Source organism: Balearica regulorum, chromosome 1 (assembly GCF_011004875.1).
Source record: "Balearica regulorum gibbericeps isolate bBalReg1 chromosome 1, bBalReg1.pri, whole genome shotgun sequence".
Lineage (NCBI taxonomy): Eukaryota > Metazoa > Chordata > Aves > Gruiformes > Gruidae > Balearica > Balearica regulorum.
The window spans coordinates 131,638,867-131,660,681 of record NC_046184.1 but is presented as its reverse complement, the minus strand read 5'-3'; the positions used below and the strand labels follow the sequence as shown (position 1 = coordinate 131,660,681).

The 21,815-nt window shown below is 39.2% G+C and overlaps 1 protein-coding gene across 8 annotated transcripts in view; it reads left to right on the top strand.

The window, feature by feature from the left end:
* The window catches only part of CNKSR2 (connector enhancer of kinase suppressor of Ras 2), a 232,707-nt gene that overhangs the window by 172,681 nt on the left and 38,211 nt on the right, over positions 1-21,815 (top strand). For all 8 annotated transcript variants that reach the window (XM_075775023.1, XM_075775019.1, XM_075775012.1 and 5 more), the window contains 4 exons: positions 581-652; positions 6,863-6,930; positions 11,972-12,072; positions 13,272-13,812. In XM_075775023.1, coding sequence (XP_075631138.1) covers positions 581-652; positions 6,863-6,930; positions 11,972-12,072; positions 13,272-13,812 — 782 coding nt within the window. The remainder of the gene's footprint in view (positions 1-580; positions 653-6,862; positions 6,931-11,971; positions 12,073-13,271; positions 13,813-21,815) is intronic.

The following is a 21,815-nucleotide window of genomic DNA, read 5'->3' as shown; positions in this document are numbered from 1 at the left end:
ATTCTCTCGGCCCCGTCACGTTGATTACTTTGGTAGAAAGAAAAGATGAGATGTAATTGCCCATTGCTTAGAATGACCTCAAGAACACAGTGTTGATTTGTAACAGCTTTTCAGAAGTCAATCAGCGCATCACATTTTTCTGTTTGAAACGCAGTCATTAGCACTAAAGGTAATATCAAGGTCATTGGGATGTGAGGAGTTTTTCTGTTGTATCAAATAAATTGTTCAGTCAATTTTCTGTGTAGGAAAAATTGACACCTATAGGTATATCAGCAAAATTACCTGATACATAAAATTATATCCTTAACTGGTTAACTTTATCCAAATACAGTACACTGCAGGTGATTGTTGAACAATATTTACGCACATATGAGTCAAAAATTATTGAGAAAGGGGTAGTTGAAGAGCACTTTACTTGGTGAAATCTGGCACAATCCTAAAAGTTGTATGTTTCTGTACTGTTTGGGGGCATCCAACAACTCAGAAGATCTGAACTCATCTCATTCCTTGGTGACCACACTATCTTTAAAAACAAAGAGTTGTGCCTTTACATTTTTATAATTATGTTTTTCCTCTACAGCGCATTCAAAGCCTGCCATCCTAAGATCAAAAGTTTTTATTTTGCTGCTGAACATCTAGATGATATGAACAGGTAAGGAAACCTAGCAATATTCAAGGAACCTTTCCTTAAGTGTGACACTTCTTGAAGCTAATGGTAACACAGTGATAATAAATTACATGTTAATCTAAGAAGTTTAATAGCTGAGAAAATAAGTGCAGAGTAGCATTATTTCTGAGTGGCTGCATATGCTAAATATTCTTTTCATGCAAAAAATACATTTTTTTGAAACAAAGGTTTGATGATTTTTAGAAACAAGATTCCCTCTTTCCAAAAATAAATAAATACAGTATGTGAAACAACATCCTAACACAGAATTGGTTTCAGAACTGGTTTCTGCTTTTGGCTATGCGGCACCTGCAAATGTGCAGTATCTCCAATGCTGCTCCGTAACATGCTCCCAAAGACATGTGATGCTTGCTTTGGGGATGCTTCTACTTCTGGCCCTGGAGGGAGTGAGAAGTTGGAGAAAGATTTAAAGCAGTCACTGATTTTTCTTCTGCCAGTCTTGAAAAGGGAGGTGGGGGTTACAAGGAATGAATTTTCAGATTCTGACTACTGCCATGAATTTAACTTACATTTTGAAGTGAAATTTTGGTTGTGTTGAATTTAGTGGGTAAGATTTCATCAACTCAAAAAGAATGAGGACTTAAGTCTTAGTTCTTTGGGTATTGAGCTTTATTGTATCTATTTTAGGCCACTTGTGCAATTTTTTCAGAAACGTGACTGAGACTTCAGGACAAAATAAACACAGTTCCGCTTAATTCATTTGAATTAAAAACATGGATCTGTCTATTCAGATATTTGGGGGGGTTATTTCATTTATTTTCACAACATCATAAACTGAAATTAATTCAGTTCAAAATAACATGGCATTTTCACCATACTTGTCATACTGTGACAAGTATGTGACAGAGGACACAAACAAAAATCTATTATTGCAACCTGAGAATTGTTCTGTCTTAGATAATGTCTGTGGACATCCTCACTGAGCAAATTTGCTTTTAAAACAGAAGAAAAAGGAGATAAAACTCAATCCATAAAACTGTTAGTAAGTGCTATAATCACAGCTTAATCTCTCGTCTGTACTAGATTCAGCTACCTGGCAGAGCACCTTCAAGGTACTGCCAGTTCTTTACTGATAGTATTTGACTGGAAAAGTATGCTGATACTATACTTTGCTTGCTTTCATTTAGCTGTCTGTTAACATTTTTTCAAAAGTTCATGCATGACTAAGGCTCACTTCAAAAGTCTCTCCTCAGTTAGAAAACTCCAAACCTTTTTATTTGTTTGTAAAATTTTAGGGTTGCCTTTCCTTGATAATTCTGTCAAGCCAGTCACTCAAAATGCAGTTTGCTGCACAACAAACAGAATAATGGCATGGTCTATTTGGCATATCTGAACTACAGCAGTAGATAAATCATTTCTGTCAGCAGGTCCTCAGTCAGTATGACAAGGCACCTTCTTTCTAAGGATAAAAATTTATATAACTCTTCAGTAATCAGAAAGCAGCAGCAAATATGCATCAACTCTTTAAAAATATATTGCACAGTCTAAAACCCAAGAAGTAAAAGATTTTTAACTTCCCAGGAAAAATAGTCTTTTTATCATATTTTAAAATAAATGCTTATTCATTTAGAATGAGCTTAACCAATTTTTGATCTGAGATATATGCATGCAAATTTAAAGCAACTCTGTCAAGGTCTGTGGAATTACTTGAAATTCTTACATTTGAGTTGCCTTCAGAGTCTCACCAAGTAATTTTATTTTTTCTCTTTGTTTAATGTATTAGAAAAAGTAGTTCACTTTCACAAACATTGAATTAACTCATATTGGGAAAAAAGTGGGTTACTGAAAAATAATCTTTCAAATGCGGAGATAATAAAATACTTCCTGTCTAAAAGCTGTTTGTAGCCTAGCTGAAGTCAAACACAGAATCGAGTGATTAAGTTAAATTAAGACTGTTTTGATCAATTTCTGTTGTATTTCTGGTCAGGTTGCTGACATACATTTTAATTATGTACCATGCAGTCATTTCAGTTCTGTTTGTTTGAAGCGGAAGAAACAAAAGTAGAAAACTGCTAATACATAGTCTAACTGAAAGTTCAAAATGGTTCGGTTCCTTCATCCCTTGTACAATATGATTTAGTTGGGGTTTTTTTTAAAAAAAAGTGTATACAAGAAATGAAATATTTGTTTGTGTGTATCTACTAACATAATATTGGTATTTTAATCTCAGGTAACTCTGTCACTATTCAAATTTTCTTACTACTTTTGTGACTGTGCTGCACCATTGCGTGTAAGGAGTCTGGAGAGTTATGATCACTGAACTTTATTGTTGTGGTGTCTGAAGTTCCTTTTATCTGCATGGTTGCAGCAGCAAAAGTGTTCTTTCTACCCAAATAACATTCTTAGTCTGGGTGAGAAGAAGGACGAAATGTCCTCTATTGATGCAAAGTACTGTTTTGGTAGTATAAGTGTATGGTCATAGAAACATCTTCCTTGGAAATTCATCGTTACTCCCATTCCAAGAAAATATTCTAATGTAGAAGGCAATCCATATATTTCTACTTGATGATAACTATATGTAACTTTATTTTGATTTTCCATGGTAACTGTGCCTGCTGTTTTATGGATTATTTGTTCTTTACTCAAAAATCCTGATCATCAGCTCAGAGGCAAATGCATTCTTTTTAGGGTTGGCCGGCTTCAGTACGTACAATACTCTTATTCTTCCTTTTTATTCCAAACTGTCCATTTTTTAAGTGATGACATATACGACTGCCAAAATTATATCTTCTAGGCAGGGAAATACAGTCAGAAACTTCATGTGGACTATTTGTTGGGAGAATTTCCTTGACCTGCTGTAACTGAGCTGTCCTCTTTCTCTTTTGTGACATTGAGTATTGACATTTATAAAAGGTTTTTTCTTAGTGTAGCTCTATGATCAAAAGGAAAGATGACAAGTTAGCTTGTAGTATTAGTGCACGAGAATGCCTCTGGAAGATTTCAGCGAAGAAGGCCTCAAAAAATTCTCTCGCTTCATCCACAGGCCTCTTCGTTCCAGTTAAACTGCAGTTGGGTACCTATAGACACTGTAAGGTATTCATATTCCCATATAGCAAGTTCATCCCATATCCTCGAGCTTTATGATTAAGGACAATTTGACACCCTACTTTGACTAAAAGCATTGCATCTACCTGGAGCGTGAAATAAGATAGAAAAATCTTTGCTACTATTCTGTGAGAGTGCCAGTACTGTGCATTCTTCTTTACAGAAATTACAGATCTACAGAAAGACTGGGGGTTTTTAATCCTGTTCTATGTGTCATAAAATTGTTTTAATTAAACACTGGCAAGAAATGTATGTGCTATTCTTAAAAAGAAAAAAAAAAAAGAAAACCTAAGTGACTGCTGTAACTACCATTGCTACTGTATTTATTGTCATACCTAACAAGTAGATTTTATAATTCTCACAAGAAAATGAAAGCTGCATTTGCTGTAAGGAAGGAATATTTTCTCGACCTCTTGCCCTCTAAAAGTTACAGTGGCTACAAGGACACAGCACACCGCAGGGAAGAAAGATTTAAATCTTCCCATGTCCTAGGGCTTTATATCTTTTAATATTCATAGTAGGGAATATTTGTATAACTGTATGCTTGGAAATTTGTCCCCGGTGCATTGTAAAGCAGGCACGTTTTACTCCTGTTCTGTAGGAGATCTTTACGTTTCCCTGTGATACAAACCCAGTGCATTGGATTTCTCATATGGTTCTAGCTTCAGTGAATCATAGCTCTAGCCATGCTTTATTAAAATAACATTAATTCTCTAACCATACCCATTCTAACCATATCTGAAGAACCTTTAGCAACCACACATCAGAAAATATAAAGACAACAATACCATTCTTTTAGTTTCTAAAGTAGCAAATTGCTCAAAAGCCGTGTTTGTTAATGGCTCACAACTGTATCAGTACCTTCTCATTCACCCCGCAGGCATTGCAGGTGATATTCCAAACCATGACACAGATCATGACCTGCAGAAAATCATTAAATGTGAAGTCAGTCTGCTGTCTCCATCCCAGACTGGTATACATTTCCTGGGTTCTCATTAGATTATACTTTTCAGGAAATAACATTTTTCTGGAAACAATCATCTACCATAGCTGTAAGCAGTATCAATTGACTGTCAGTTAAGTGTTTGTTATTTTAATTGGTTACCTCACTCTCACGCACACTTAACATGAAAAGCTATCTCATATTTAGGATAGAATGAATCTCATATTTAGAACAGAATGAAGTTTTCCAACAGGAGAACCTTTATAAGTGTATCACCTAATACTTTGTGGCCATCAGCCCTATCTAAAGGGGTTCACTAGGTGGCTGTTCCCTACTGGCTGCACCAGGGGGTGGTAAGCCGTGAACTGAATGGGAATGTGAAATCCAAAACAGGCGAGAGGCAAGTAAAGGACCACCTCCACTGTCTGCCATGCCATTTGGCAGAGCAAGCACTTGTTGTCTTGTGCTGCTTTACCCTTTGGACACAGACAAGTCTGTGGTCTTTGCTGGTCCCTTGGCAGCACGGTGCCGGAGTGCTTTGGATGAAGTTCCTGCCTCAGTGCCTCTCATTTGGGCTGGCAGAGCTGTCAGGATAGCTGAGCTTTACTCCCCAAAGCAAGCCCTTGCCTGTCAGGAATGTGAACTTAAAAGATAGCTTTATGATGGGTCACCTTTCTGCTATGAAGATGTAAAATCATTGTCTGAGTCATGATTTATTGGATTTATGTTCCTATGTGCCAGTTATTTTTATAAGTGTATGGCACTTCCTAACAATTACAACTGAAATTTTAAGTGTCTTCTTCAATTTCCCTATTCTTCTGGCAGAAATTTTGATTGTATGCTAACATGAAGTATTCTGTAATTATTTTAGGAGGAAATCTCTAGCTTTCTTCCCAATGTACAATGATTTATGGACCACTAACATGTTTTACAGATCATACATGTGGTCACTGTTTGTGGAAGGCCATAGACAGGAGTTAATTTCAAGGAGAGCAACTGTATTTTATGATCTGATACCTGCTTACCTGCGCTGAAATGTCTTGAAGGCTGGAATGCAGGAGTGATTACAAAGGTGTTTCCCTTGCTGAGACAATACTCTGTCCCATTTCCATGCATACAGTATGCAAATGAAACCCATCAAGCACGGTTTTCTGAAACAGGAGTTTCACATTCCTGAAGAAAATGCAAACCTGACTTCAGTTGTCCTTCTGTATACCCTAGCAGGAAAATTGCAAGCCGGTAGGTTGGCAAAGCAGGCCTGTCAAATCCTGACTATGGGATGACTGAAGCAAGTAATTCCAGAGTTACCATGGAATGGACGACCACGGGAGGTTGTCATGGTGGTTTAAAGCCTTGTTGATGGAGGACCTGATTTAGTGTAAGCATTTGAATAATGAATACACTGAGGCCCATGGGGGAAGAGGGCAGGTTGAAGCAGACCACCGCTACAGGCAGTTGAGTGTATACTTGGCAATGACAGCCCTGCTAGAAGCAAATAACAGTAGCTGGGGTTTGGGGTTTTTTTTAATTTGTGCAGCTTATGGAAGCATTTTTTCAAGTCTAAATTGAGGTTAAAGCCTTAGATATGAATTGCATTGAGGCAACTGTCTTTTCTCCCCCTGCTTCTCTGACACGAACACAAAAGTGAATTCTGATATGCTTCCTTCCCTTTGTGCTTGGCACTGTAGGTAAGCTCTAAAACACATAATGGCATAATTAAGCATCACTGTCTGTTTGGGAGTGAACCTGTTCTCTTTATTGCTGGTTTCTGCTCTATTCCTCTGCTAAGTTGCCAATTCAGGCCTTAAAATACTGCTTGAGTCTCTGAAAAGTGGTGTTTATTCTTTAGAAATCAGAACAACAGTATTGGTGAGATGGCGTATCTGTGAGCAGCAGACTTAATAGCTCTTTGATTATCTCCAAGTCCTTTATTTTACAGATGTTTGACATCATACATAGTTTTCCATTTGAAATAAAATCTTTGCTGTGAAAACAATTTGTTCAACACCAAAACCAGAGATCTTTGGAGACTCCCTAGTAAGAGTATCAAAGAAAATAGCTGTCTAATATGAAAAATAACATTGTCCTGAATCTCCTTCAGATGCTCCTAACTTTGTTTTTGTAGAAATGCACCCAAAAATTAAGAGGCTGGATTGGTATCACTGCTTTTTTTAATATTATTTCAGATGGCTAAACAGAATTAACATGCTTGCTGCTGGCTATGCAGAAAGAGAGAGGATCAAACAAGAGCAAGGTAATGTGTTGTTATTTTGCTTTCTTCTGTCAGCTCTTACAAGTTCATCTGTTCTTTTTTCCCTGCTGTGTATCAGGCTTCGTTCTCATCATCTGAAAGCAATTCACATATGGGTATCACTGTTGTTGCTTTAGAGAATTCCTTCTCTCTCAGGGGTTTTGATTAGCTCCTTCAGATTCTGCTCCACAGAATGTCTCATTTCCGAGAAGGCTGCAGAAGGTAGCTAAAAGCAGCAAATGTACTGCCAGTGAGCGCCAGTATGTGGTACCAAGGAGTCTGTGTCCCCTATCAGAAGAAACTTAAGAATCTGCAAATTAAAGAAAATGTTTAAACATTGCATTTAGTGTTTGAATTCACAGGGGGCAGGAATGCATGAAATTGGTCTCGGGAACAAAACCATTCTTCTAAAGCCTGTTGACATAATTGAATTTCCCCTAAAGACTTTAATTTTAAGGTCATTTAATTTTTTGCAGTTTCTACTGGCTTTGCTATATTGAGGTGTGTGCTAAAGCCCTCTTGGAAGTTGTTTCCTAGAATTGCCAGTGACATGGATCCACAGAAGTGCTCCATGCTCTTTTCTACAGATGTATCTGGCAGCAGGCACCAGAAAATTGCAGTGGTCATGATGATCTAGAGCTTATCCAGATGCCTGTCTGCCTGCTGCTCACTGAGTCAAAACCTCATTTTTTAATTCTGTGGCTCTGCAGCCTTCATCAGTAAGGTTCTGTCTTTTGGCCCAAAAAGCTTATAGCTCAGAGCTGCAGCAGCGATGTCTTTAATCTAGTCTTTTCTTCACAAAGATTATTTTTTTAACCATTTTTCAGGGAGACTTGTGTTCAAAGAGCTATCACTAGGCTTCAAAATTTGCCACATGGTGGCCTCCTTACCCCCCAAAGTCATGGTTCTGTACCAACCTATGTGACAGCAGCATTAGCCCTGACCTTCTGGTCTGAAACCACGAGGAAAAAGATGGGCATGGTCTGTCTCTCTGCAAAGTGTTGCTGCAGTGCCATTTTCCTGGAAGACATTGTGCAAAAAACTTCCCCCGATGAGACTTCAGCAGCCAGGTAGAAACATCAAGGGAGTAGGATATTCTGTCATGGTAGAAGATTAAAAGGCAGCATCAGAAAACTGTGGCTGCCTTGACTCATACCCTGAATGCCTCACCACAGAGCATCCTAGAGGGATCAGCCTGAGGTTGGAAAGCAGTGGCTCACAGCATACCACTGTAATTCAGCAGCAGCAGCGTGCATGGGAAGGTTTTTGGGCGTTCTGTCGTTCTCGCACATAACTAGGTTGTACCTGCTGTTGCCTCATTTCTAATCATGTCTTCCAGTAAGTGTAGCTACTTATCCTGGGAGTGTTACCCACACCCTGATGTAGTCTGGTATGGTCCTTGGCACATCATGTCGTTCGTAACAGCAGGCCCTCCCCATTCGCACAGTCCAGGATAGCAGCATCATGCTCACTGTTCCTCCAGTCATGTTCTCAGTGCCTCACCAGAGTTCAAAATCAGTTTACGAACCTGTATTCCCCAGGCAGCGCTGCAATACCTGGTTTGGAGGGACCTCTTTCCCACCTGTCACTGCTTGAAGAGGCTGTGAAGAAACTCTGAATCTTGGAGTCTTCTAGGAAATCCTCTGTGTTAGCATTCAAAGCCAAATTCGAAGTTTTATTGACAGCAGGTTGGCACTAGAATTACAATAACATTTGGGACAGTAAGGGAAAAGGTGTATGAACAGTTATGCTAACACTGTCCAAGTGCACAATTGCAGACATGATACACCTTTCAAAATCCAGATGGATGTGGAGAAATATTTTTGCTACTAAGTATTCACTGAGTGAAAAAATAGCAGATGATCCATCTCCTAGCCATGAGATCATGTGCATTCAGGCCTCCTGTTACCTATTATTAAAACGTCTCCCTGTTGAAGGTAATCAATGAGACCCCACTTACTATGGAAATTATATCCCAGGCACTGACGAAGCTCTTTATTACTGTTCTAATGCCATTCACTCAAATTGATTTATCATATACAGGTAGGTAAAACTATATCCTCTTTGCGTTGCTCAGTTGTGTTTAGTGTGGGAATCAGTATCGCATTCCCCCCTCGCTCTGCTATACAGTGTTTTTATGCCTCTGGTGATTATCCTTGGCTCCCAGTACAAGGGCTATTAAACAGCTGAGTAGTGTCCCTAATTAGCAGAGGCATCAAGTTAGCAAAGTAAAACTTCTCTATCACTTCAAGCATTTTTGCAATTATAAAACCTGTGAATCTGGAATTTTCCATATTCAGTGACTGTACCAATTGTCATCTACATATTTGATTTTACAAAAGGTCTTTTATTTCTGTTCAGTTCAGCCCTTTGCAGCAAAGCTTTATAATACCTCTGAAACAATTCAACAGTAGTTGTCAAACCTGTTTCAATTAAGAGTTGAACGGTTCTGAATCTAAAGTGCATAAATATGTTTCAAGTACTTCAGAGATGCACGAATCACCGAATTGTGGGTGTACTGCTGAATAAAATGTCACATTCTGTACAGAACAGTTTTATAAAAATACCATCAACTTTCCATATTAAATACAACGAATGTTAGCAATATGGCAAGGGACTTCCTTGGATGGAGAATTTATATACTTTCCAGTCATATAAAACCAGAGGAAAAAATACTTGCTTATAGAAATAGAAAATATTTAATTGGCAAATGGCACGTCAGTATTAGTTTATGTATAAGATATGCAGTCTCTTGCTCATTCAGAAAGCTTTGCAGATATGCCCGATGCATTGAGCTTGTCCGTCACAGAATTGGACAAAATCTGCAGAGAGAAATAGAGCAACTGTTCGACACCACTGTAGACATTTTAGATGGACTCTAATGAGTCAGTTGGCAAAAGCAGAACATTTTTAAAAATTGGTAGGAGGCTATCTTCATACATTTCATCTGGAAATTGACCCCTGTGACTGAAAAATGTTTCTAGACAAGCCATAGGTTGCCAACAGAACTCCCTGTCTGATGTAAGATGTGCAAAAGCGTGATCGTACAGTGTTTTATTGTATGTGGACTTGACAGCAAGAACGTCTTTGTATTTTCAGCCAAAATTGGAACCTGCACTGAGGCTGCTAAATTTTACTTTCAGAATAAACAGCTGAGCTCCAAGTCTGCAGAAATCTCACTGAGTGATGTAAATCTGACAGGTCTCTCACCACTCGTCCTGCCATTAGGCTTGGCTGTAATAGGAACAAACATGCTTATATGCCAATATTTTCAGGTGTTTTGAGCTGCTGGAAACAAGTTTTCTTAAAACTAGGAGTGACATAAAAACCAGTTTTCTCTGATTTAGTCTTTCGTTCACCAAAAATTCATTATCTGCACATCTCTAGAGACAAAATTTTTTGGAATTTTTTATTTCATAGTCATGAAAACTTTATTTATACTATTTATTATACCATTTGAAGAGAATCTCTCATATATAAGCTTGCAGGAAGCAAATCAAGAGACCCAGAGTTAAAACAGAATTGTTACTGCTTAGAAAAAATGAATAGATAAATAAGGCTGCCCCCACCATTGCTACAGTCTAAAACTATACAGAATTTTAGGGACAGCTGTTTCAAGATGGTGTCATTTTAAGGTAAGATTTTGATTTAAATCTTGAATAAGATTAGGTACGGTAGATCATTAATCATACAATACAATAATCATCATGGTTACAAAAAATCATTAAAGTCAAAATTACATGTTGTGCCAACTTGGATTTTTAGTTTAGATCATTTATGAAGCAACAATCAATCTTTTTCTCCTCATAAAGAGAAAGTAGTAAGTCATGCAGTTCATTGAACACTTACAAGGCAAAGTGAAAATTGCCTGTGATTAGTCTGTGAATAGTCTGAGCTGAAGCATCTGGTTGTACAATGATTTACCCGAATACTTGAAGGTAATAGAGTCAGAAACAAAGTGACAACAGAAATGTTTGCATAGGTCTTACAATGTGTAGAAACATTAAAGTTATCCATCTTGAGCTGAGTCAGTAGTTAAGTAGTTTTATTTTATAAGGAATATTAAGGTCTGGTGTCCATGTAGTGAGATGCTGTTCTGCTTCAAAAATATTTGCTACAGAATAAATACAAATTCCCATGTGGTACATTCTTCCATGTGTTTTTTTTTTTACCTTTGACCAAGCTACTAAACATATGGAATGTGCTTGGCCAAGACTTGATTTTCTGACAAAATGAAACCTCATATCCCATTAAATTTCGCCCACAAGCTCTGTGTCCTTTTTATTTTCTCATCCATCTTTTGGAACTCTATGCTTAAATATCATTATCATATTTTTCCTTACCATTACACCTTTATGTTCTTGCATGGATTACAGGGCAGCAGCTGGTTTATGAAGCAGGTATATGATATAAAGTTTTTCTGTCTTATTTAAATGCAGCTGTTTGTTATTAGAAATTGAATTGAAAAGCTTGGGTAACTGGTAGTATAGAACAGAAAACGGGTAGAGAAATAACATGTATTAGTCATGTGAGCAATAACCACTACTTGTTTCATTTGCCACTTGGTGTTAATTATATTTGTTAATGTTATTTGCAATCAACAAGACTTTTGCAAGTTATATTTTTTATCTTTTCCATTCAAAAAATTCTTTCAGTATTTTTCAGTCAATATCTGTCCAATCATAATTATTTTGAGGGCTACATAAATATTTGGAAATCTGATGCTTGTATTAGGCGTATCCTGTATGTATGTTGTATTTATAAGGTGTGTACAAGAGTTAAATCTGTGGCTTTTTTGCAGATTGTTGTTTAATAGCTCTGCAATGGGGCATTAGACTTAGTACAACCCATAAAGTTTTGAATTTTCCCTCTTTAGATTAAGCAATTCCAAATTACAGCAGCTATCATTTACAGAGTCAGCATTGACTGGTGTTTAACTCTCAGTAGTACTAAGGATGGAGTTTCCGGCTGCTTTTGTGAAAGTGAGTCTCTGAGTATGAAAACATGTTGGTAGTTTTTCATCTGATCTGTATGTAACTTGTAGATTACTGGAGCGAGAGCGATAAGGAGGAAGCCGACACTCCATCGACACCCAAACAAGACAGCCCACCACCCCCGTACGACACATACCCACGGCCTCCATCGGTAAGTCACCAGCAACTGTCTACAGGAAAGACTACATAAAGTGTCACTGTTAACTACTCTTCTGCTAAAAGCACGTGCACGCACACATTAGGGCACTCTCCAGTATGTTTTTTGAGTCAGTACTTAAAGCATTTCTTAAGTAACATGCATCGCTAACTTCAACAGCCATCATTGCTATTTACACTGGTGTGAAGAGAACGCGGATTTATAATCCCAAGTGCTGTACAAAATGGATTAAGTTACAAAATTCTTTCTTCCTGTTCTTGGTTCGTGATGGACCCCTACTCATCTATGCAATCCCTAACCGTTCCCTTATCGTCTTCTCTAACAAAATGTTGTTACCTCAGTAACAACACAGACTCTTCTCTAAGGTACAACAGTTGTGCTGTGAAGCTTTACAGTAACAAATTACACTTGAATTTCCACAGAAATGCCAACATAAAAATGTTCTCTCTTACATCCCAAACAGTGATACCAGTTGTTCTGTTGTTGGGAAAAAGTAGGTTTCTCCATAAATTAGAACAAAAGGGGATTTGGTTTTTATTTTCTTCTTGAAACAGCTGCTGATATAAAACCAGAGTACGGACTTCTAATTTATTCTGCACTGTCAATTTTAATTTTCATGTCCGTATACTCAGGCAATGTTAACTAATATATCTTACTTGAATATAGTTCTTAAAAGGCAAAAATTCGGATTGAAAAATTGTGAAGGTCTGGGGAGAGTGTTCATGAAGTTAAATTTGAATGCAATACTTTATCTTCCAAAATCATAGATCTTTGAACTGTACTGAAGCACTGCACAGACACTGCCGAAGAAGTTTTTAGCAAGATAGGGTGACAACAGGCATTTGGATGGCATTTTTAAGATTTTTAATGGACCAGGCACATCTCTTCTATGTCTTCCGTGGTGCTATATTCTGCAAAGTTTTCTGCAAATAGTTGTGTTGGCTTATTTTATAGACTAAGGGACATAATGAGGATACTTACTACGACTAGGTATCAGTATTTAGCCCCCAGGTGCGACATGTGTAGATGTGTACCTGCCTTAAAGGTAGGATCAGGGCAGGTTAATCAGTTAAGTTTGTGCCTTGGTTGCTAAACTGGATGCCATCAGTGGCAATGAAAAGTACGTGATTTTTACTAGCAGTAGGGTCTCGGTCTACATTGATCTGAAGATTGCTCCATTGCTGACATTGTAGATGAGCTGTGCGAGCCCTTATGTGGAGCCAAAACACAGCCGACTCTCGTCCACGGAGACCTCCCAGTCGCAGTCGTCGCACGAGGAGTTTCGCCCGGAGGCGGCGGGGAGCGCCACCGACTCGCCGGTGCGCAAGACGGCGAGCCAGCGGCGCTCCTGGCAGGACCTCATAGAGACGCCGCTGACGAGCTCAGGACTCCACTACCTGCAGACGCTGCCGCTGGAGGACTCTGTGTTCTCCGAGGCGGCCGTGGTCTCCCCCGAGCACCGGCGGCAGTCGACCTTGCCCACCCAGAAGTGCCACCTGCAAGACCACTACGGCCCCTTCCCCCTTGTGGAGGGTGAGCGGATGCAAGTGCTGAATGGGAATGGGGGAAAGCCCCGAAGTTTCACGCTGCCTCGGGATAGCGGCTTCAACCACTGCTGCCAGAGCCTTTCAGTCGGTGCTGCCGATCACCACGAAGAAGCACAGCAGAAGGAGGTGGAGGAGGAGGAGGAGGAGGAGGAAGGCAAAGCAGCAGAAGAAAACCAGGAAGATAAAAGTAAGTATGGGACATTTCTGTGGCTTTTCAAGAGTCCTGTTCATGTAACATAGAGATTGTTTTTCCTTTTTCCTATCAAAAAACCCCAACAGTCTTTCAACATCCCCCATGTTTTACCAGGTCCCCTTTGTCACACACTTCTTTGATCTGCCTTCTGTATAAGGCTTAATAATCAGCGTGCTGCATGACCTCTTGTGATCACCAGACGCTTCCCCATAGGCTGGTCACCAATCACCTCCTACTAGTAATTCTTAGTTATAAATGAATTTTGCTTCCATGCTTTATTCACAGTTCCACTTGCACAGTATCCTGCCCCCACTGACACATATGTGTCTCAGGACGTAGTTAGTAAAATTTCCAGCCAGCCCCATCTGGGTTGTAAAAAACTCTCAGTAATGCTGGAGTGCAGGGTTGGGCTGTGATTGTGCAGTATCCAGGCGGGCAGCCCAGAATCTGTAAGAAGTTGAAAAAGAGAGTGTATTTTCCCCAGTTCCTCACCTTCTGATTTATAGAGAGAGAAGTTAAAAAAACATTTCAAACAAACAAACAAAAAAATCGTAGAGAAAAACTATGTGACCAGCGGAGCTTAATTAAAAATCACAACACTGAGTAACTGTCTCTTATTTGGCACATTAACTCCATAGATATTAGTGGTACTTGTCAAAAATAATCCAAATAAACAGGGATTGGAGAAGGTCCCTGCCCCTCCTGAACATGTAAACACATTTCTGTGTCTGTTTCATGCTCTGTCCTTCACTGTCATTTATGGAGCTTCTCAGCATGTGTTGCTAGCAAAGTTGAGTTCACACCCAAGCTGTAGGGTCAGTCAACGTAGCCTGCATCCAGGAATTGCGGGGTTATGCTGCCCTTAAGTTACCTGTAGCGGCAAGGAAGGCAGGATGACCCCTGAAGCTCTCAAAGGCTCTGTGCTACCTGGTTTCTTCAAATTCAGTTTTTTCACTGCAGTGAAGGAGTATGAAAATGGTAAAAAGATAAAAAAGGGCAATGAAAGCTTTGGATAATTAACTACTTACCTAAGTTAATTAATTCATTAAGGTTAGCAGCTTTGTTGAGCATTAAAATTAATGTGGACTTTATTAATCTACTTGGGAAACATCAACAGTTTTCCATTGCCCTTATGCTTTAGTCAATAGGTCCTAAACATTTCAAATTCCTGCCGTTGAGAAAACAGTGATTTCTTTTGCAGATATTAAATTTGATGCCATTAAAAGTTTAAAAAGGCACGATTTCAGTTGCATTCATGCATGACACTTTCCAAAAAACCCCATACATTTATTAGGGTACTATTAGACTCTTACTGACTGTGAAATGAAGCTGTCTAATTAACAGGGTTAAATTTCATCAACCATGCAGAATGTTTTACCCTATTTTTAGTCTTCAATTTTGGTTTTCAAATGGGTTTTTACTGATAGTAATAAAAAATATTTTTTAAAAAATTCCTCACAGTCAATGAAAAGGGCCAAGGAGACTTCCCACTGGAATTCCTGGTCTGTTTGGGCATTACTCAGAGATACTGTGCAAGGCCTAAGTCGTTAGGTGTTTTAAATCTCAATTTTAAGGCTTTTGGGTTCCTGGTTGTAACATTTTATAGCATACAATACTAATAAACGGCTAGTGCTTGGTTTAACGGGCCAGAACTTGGGCTCTTCTCCATCTTTCTATACCAATTTCCAAAAAGGGAGAAAGAAGTTTAATTTTTGAAATGGTCTCCCTGTATACACATATTTTTATTTTAGCTTGGATGAGGAGGTTTTCTTGGTTGGAGCTTTAACAGGACATTGTTTTGGAGACATTAATGACCAGCTAGACAAGTAAAGTGCTCATGCTGAATTATTGACCATGAAATTATAAAACCAGAAAGAAAATACTGTTTAGTCTGTTGAAGAGTTTAAGTGTTGAAGTGCTTGTTGCTATGGCTGCAATGTTCTGTTTGCAACGCTGGCTTTTTCCAGTGCCCTTACCAGTAAAAGGCAGGAGGGATTTCGTGCAAGTGGTGTTCTTAAGTGCAAAATCCCGGTTTCTGAGCCGAGAGATTTGCTTATAACTGCTAAGTCTGCTAATAGGATGGGTGCCCTTGTGTGTGCTACATCATTGCCTCCCTCACCTCCCTTGCTCTGGGGAAATGAAACATTGCAACTGGCTGGAGAATGGGAATCCTCTCCCTTTTAGAAATGTTTTAACCTTACCTTGAACCTTCCCTGACGTGGTATTATATGAACCTTTTAAATGTATTTATTTGCCTTATACATTTGTGATCCTGACATAGTTCTGAGCTCTTGGATGATTATGTGTGGTCTTGTGTGTACATGTATGTGTTCTAAAGCTTAATCATTCCTATTGCTTTTTGTGTGGGACAAGGAATGCCCCTCCTTTGCAGTTGTTGCTGTACAAGTCAAATGTCAATGCCAAAACTTTGTTTTCTCAGCTTTTTGTTTTTACATTCCCACTTTTAAAACCTCTTGAGTTTAAATCAAACAGTAAAATGCAGTCCTGTTTCTTCCAACTTATTTTGCAGAATTGTTTTCAAATAGCCACACTACAAATTAGGAGCTCCATGCTTTTTTCAGATGCTGTCCTCAGCCGCTACAGTTTAACATAGTTCTGTTGACTTTCTCTAAAGCTACACAGATTTGCAACAACTAAGAATCTGCTCTCTGTTAATCACTACTTTATGCCTTAAATAGCTATTGCAAGATTTTACTGGTGCTGTATATAGTTCTGTGTGTCAGCTCTGCTGTAATGCCTAGATGGTAAACTGAAAATATGGGTTGTCCTTTCCTATGTTTATCCGTTAGGATCTGACTTTGTTGTGTGTTCAGTTGATTTTTTTTTTGTCTTGTTATATCACATTAACATTGCCCTGCTAATCTTTAATGGATTGTTTTATTTCCCTAATTAAAATGGCTTTTGTGTAAATCATTTAGATGTTCCATATTGACACCGTCCTGTAATGGTCTCTTGCTTTGTAATTGAAGAGGATTCTCTTGTGGGGTATTTGTGTTTGTCCGTGTGTTTGCTCGTGAGGCTATGAAAATGGCAAACATTCAGACCTGTGGCACCAAACATCCTTCTTACTGTGGTGTTCAGAGGCAGCATGCACACAGAGAGCAGGCCGATGGCTATGGCACAGTGCGTTGCGTTTCTGTGATTCAGTCGTGAAGGACAAGTTGGGCCTTTTCAGGTTTGTCTTCTGCTAGTGGGAGGTAATAGGAGGCAGCTGTGCATCATGGTACTATCACCCCCCTCCCCTCCAGCCCCACTGCTGTCTGCGCTCTCTGTGCTTCCATGGATTTCACCACTTAATGCCAAAGAACACTTCTAGGATCTTCCTGGGAGACTATTTCTGGGTTTTGTCCCAGGAAAGCTTGCTTCATTTTTTGCTTTATTTTTTAAAAGTATTTTTGATGGTGGTTCGGTCATTTTCAAAGACGACTTTGGTTTCTGATAAAGTAACAGGAGTGACTAAGGGTTCAGCATTTAAGAGAAGCAGATACTAGCTCTCTACAGAGTGTGACTGGCTCTAGATCCTGCCGACTTCGCTGCAGAAAAACCTGCACCTTTTCTCCACGCTCCCTAAAAAAGCCTTTGGAGAGCAGTAGTGTCCATGGGGATCTCTGGTGCTGTCACCCGCCCGGACAGTGCTGGGCCGGGAGCTCTGCTGCTGGCTCCACGTGCCACGGGGCTGGCCAGAGCAGCATTGACCCACCTTCCACCTGCAAGAGCATGCAAGGGAGCTTTCCACTGTGCAGGCTCCTTAAGATTTCTTCAGGAATATGGACAGAAAAGCATTGATGTCTGTGTTTGAGTTTGAAAAGGTATTTGGAGCAGGAAGAAATCACTTAGACTGTCTTCCCACTGTTCAACCCCATTTCGTTCTGCATCATTCTTCACCTCTTCGTTCTCTTGCTTCTACAAGTTTTCTGTCTTTTTCCTGCACTCTAAGTATTCTAATTCCTGCTGACATGTGTTTTAGGATTTTTTTGTTGCTACCTCATCATCAGAATTTTGGAGTACCTTCTATATCGGATGGACAACTATAACAGTCTTAGTCTTAAATTTCAATAAACCAATGGCTGTCCTTTTGGGGCAATTGAAGGGTGGGGACCATTTGTTTGCTGCATTGATTTCCCCCTCCCAGGAGTGTTTACAAGATGCAGCAATCTTCTATGCGTGACTTGTGTCACCTTGAAAAGATCTCACAGTGTTTCTTAAGCGTGTGCACACTCACACGTATTCCCTGGCACTTTGCTCCATGACGTAAGCCCTTGTTCAGGTTTGCAACATCTGGCATTCCGTGCTTAGTCCCACACAGTCTAGTGAGCGGTATCCCAGAGGAACACAATAGCCTCATGCTCCAGTCTCTGAAACTTGGCTTTTTACCTTAACCCACTGCAGAAACTTGCCAAAGGCTGAAGCAGGAGCTGGTGCTGGCATTTTGCAGCTCAGAGAGATTTCCAGTCCCTGCAAAGGATTTCAGGAAAGCTCCCCTTGATGTCAGTGAGAGCTAGTCACTGAAAGACATATGAAATGTCTGCTTGTGCTGAGGTACCAAGTCTCAGACTTTTTTCTTTTTTTTTCCCAGTAAAAAAATTAGGAACCAGTAAGAGAATAATAAGAGAAACTGAGAGCAGTTCCTCCCACCCCATGTACCAGTCGCAGAAATGAAATTCAAGGTGGCAGTGCTTTCACAAAATAGGACAGATGGGTTTAAGGAGTCCCGTGACTAGGAACAAGTAGAGTTTCATGCACTGTGCCTAAGAAGATACATCGGTGGGACATCCTGGGCAGCGTTTCACTTCAAGAAGGCGTTCGCGCTAGTAAAAAATATCCTCTGAATAAGGTCAGGTATTTCAGATTCTGTAATACAGGCACAGGGAGGCTTGCCTCTTTTTAATGAGAGGGCTGTACTGTGCAGTGCAAATAGTATCACTCAGAAAGATCAATGTTTGCTAGTTAAACACTATATTATGAAGTGGTACACCGTGTACCACTTCTAGGTTTTGCTTCTCTGCCTTTTGGATAGGGTGTCTTTTCACTTTGGCAGGGTTTAGGCAACGGTGAAATGTGGGAGTCAGGATGAATAATGCATAAAGACTGGATTGAATGCACTGGAGTTGATGAGGATAAGCGTCTGAAATTAATAGGGTGGTTTGCTTCTCTGACAGCCTCTTTCCATTTTAGAGAGGATACCATCAGTGGTGTCCTGTCATCTGACCACCTAGTTAGTTTTATCCACACCAAGAGGCAAGGGAGAGACCATTAAGATACCATACCTTCTCCTCTGGAATTATTCAGGTTAGTAAAGGTGTGCCTGCCTGGTAGTGTCTCTAAATAAGTGGAGCTATGAGAAATGACAGGTAATGTTTCACATTAGAAATATTCCTTATGAGGCTGGCGAATAACAGGAAGTGCAGCACCCTCTGGGACGCTAAGGAGGATGTTATTCTAACTTACTGCATCCACTATCAGCCCTGTACAAACCAGAACATTTGCCAGGGTTGGGTTGGTTTTTTTTTTTCACTCGACATCCTTCTGGGCAGCACAGCCCATGCATGCTCAGACACTGAAGCAGACTAATGAATAGCTGCTTTTTCTGAGCTTTGTTTTCGTGATCTGATTTTTCATTCCTAATTCCCATTTGAGCCTTCCTGTGGCACCTGACTGGGCGTTTGCACTCCTGTGGGCTGAGGACCATCAGTGTTTCGTGCCTCGTCTGCTGGGAGGAGGCCTCCCTCCCTCATTCCCTCCCACCACCTCCAAGGTGCTACCTTTGCTGTTAACTCAGAATGAGCTTGCCTAAAAATACTGCCTAGTTGTGTTCAAAAATATGATCTTAAGCCCCTTGGTTTATAGTGTAAATGGCTAACCGGCACTGCTTTGGTATGGATAGTTTATATATTTACAAAGAAATTTTCATCAATGGCTCACAGTTTCAGGGAGAAAGAAAACGTGGAGAAGCAGGACAAGACAGCGGCTGCGATATCACCTGGTCTACTTTTCAAAGCAAACGTTTTATGTACAAAATATCTGGTGAAATGGCATGTCTTCACATACTCTTTTTTTTTTTAAACTAAACTATTTAGTGCTTCATTTGTCATAAGATCCAGTGAGATACTATGAGAGCTGTTATATTTGAAAACGAATGGGTAGGGGGACGGCATCGTTGATAATCTAGGTGATATGTCAGGCTAAACTTTTTTATCCTTGTTAAATTTTAAGATACATGTTTATCTGAGTAGGAATTTCTATAAGTTTCTAAAAGAAACTGCATATATAGTAAAATTGTCATCCCAAGTAAGAGTTGCTTAATTATCTTCTAGCTGCCAGATATGTGTGTATGTTCAGCTGCGTGTATAAAAATGTGGTTTAGACTTTTTATTATATTAAAAAAAAATATTGGTATGAAGACTAACTTGGATAAACAAGTACTGGGAGTAGGTATCTTTCTTTCTATGTTCTTTATTTCAAAATTGAAACTTTATAAAATAAAGCTTTTCCAATTCTCATATGCAGAAGAAATTCAATTATAGAAGTGGGTTTGTATTCTAAATAAAAATTATGGGATACAAAACCTCTGAATTCTGATTTTAAATTTCAATTTGAGTGGAAAAAAATTTCCTGCAGTATTCGAAAGCCAAATATTGAATCATTTACTGACTAGCAATTCAGAAATCAATATCATCTGTCAACACAAATAAAAGTAGTTTGATTTTATGCCTGTTAGTGTTTTTACATATGAATTAATTTTACCCAAAAATATGCTGTTTAAATTTTAATTGCTGTCCATGGCCCATGCTGCTAAAAATGCAAAGGAGAAGTGAATTCCTGCTCTTTGGTTTTAATAGCTGTGGGTGTCATTGCCAACAAAGGTCATCTGCTTTTGCCTGAAATATATGGATTAAACGGTCTTTTTACAAGCAAAAGAAATTCACAGGAGAATTTCTTACGTGGCCATTCTTATAAATTACTTTTCTTGCCAAGTATCCTCAATTCTGTTACTAAGTTGGTGGCTGTCAATGGAGCCCTCTTACCAGAGACGCCTTCAGGTTGGTTGGTGGAGCAAGGAATCCGTGGACGTGAGAAAATATTTCTGGCTTTTTCCTACGTTCTGCATTAATTCTCTTGCTAAACCAATCTGATTTGCCATTAAATTTTCTATTTCTTGTTGTAAGCAAGCTCTGTCCCTGCTGCTGCCCTGCCTGAGTCTGGCTGCAGAGATGCTGTCCTTAGGAAAAGAGAATTTAAAAGTGGCAGACCATTTCACAAGGGATACAGGGAAGACAGCCGAAGCCCACTAGGGCTTTCTGTTTACCATACTGAAGGATATGCGATTGCTTCCCAGATTGTTGGCCTGGTATGCCTCAATAGCGATGTAAAAAAGCCTTTGTTGTGCTTGCAGATTCCACCCCCTCAATTCCAAATGTGCTTTCATTCTGAAGCATAATATAGTCACGTTTCTTAAATGAGGATATGTAGCTTTTTTGGAATTGTTTTGTATACGAAAAGGAAAATAAGACTTTTTTTTTTTTAATTAACATATAGTTTCCCATTAAAAAGAGGATTTTCCTCTCCCAAAATTTACACTCACATTCATTTTGATTTGAAACATGAAAAACATACATTGTTTTTAATCACTTACATAAATCTTCTCACTGAAACTTACTGAAAATTGCATTAAAGACACTCAGATTTGATCACTGCACAATACATGAGGAAGCCAATTTTTACTGGGATTTTTGCAGAACTGGGATAATTTCTGAGATGCAGCAGGGACTTAGCCTATTCTGAAAGTTTCTGAATGCAAAGGAAAGACACCTACAATAAAGAAACTTAACCAGCTATTCTGTGCATGAAAATGTTCTTTCAAAATTTACAATTTAAAAATTTTTAGCTTTTTTCAAAGGTAAAAAAACCCCCATCTTTCTATAATCGATTATAATTAAATCAGAAGAATATGACACAGTACCAGTAGGACTGGGAGA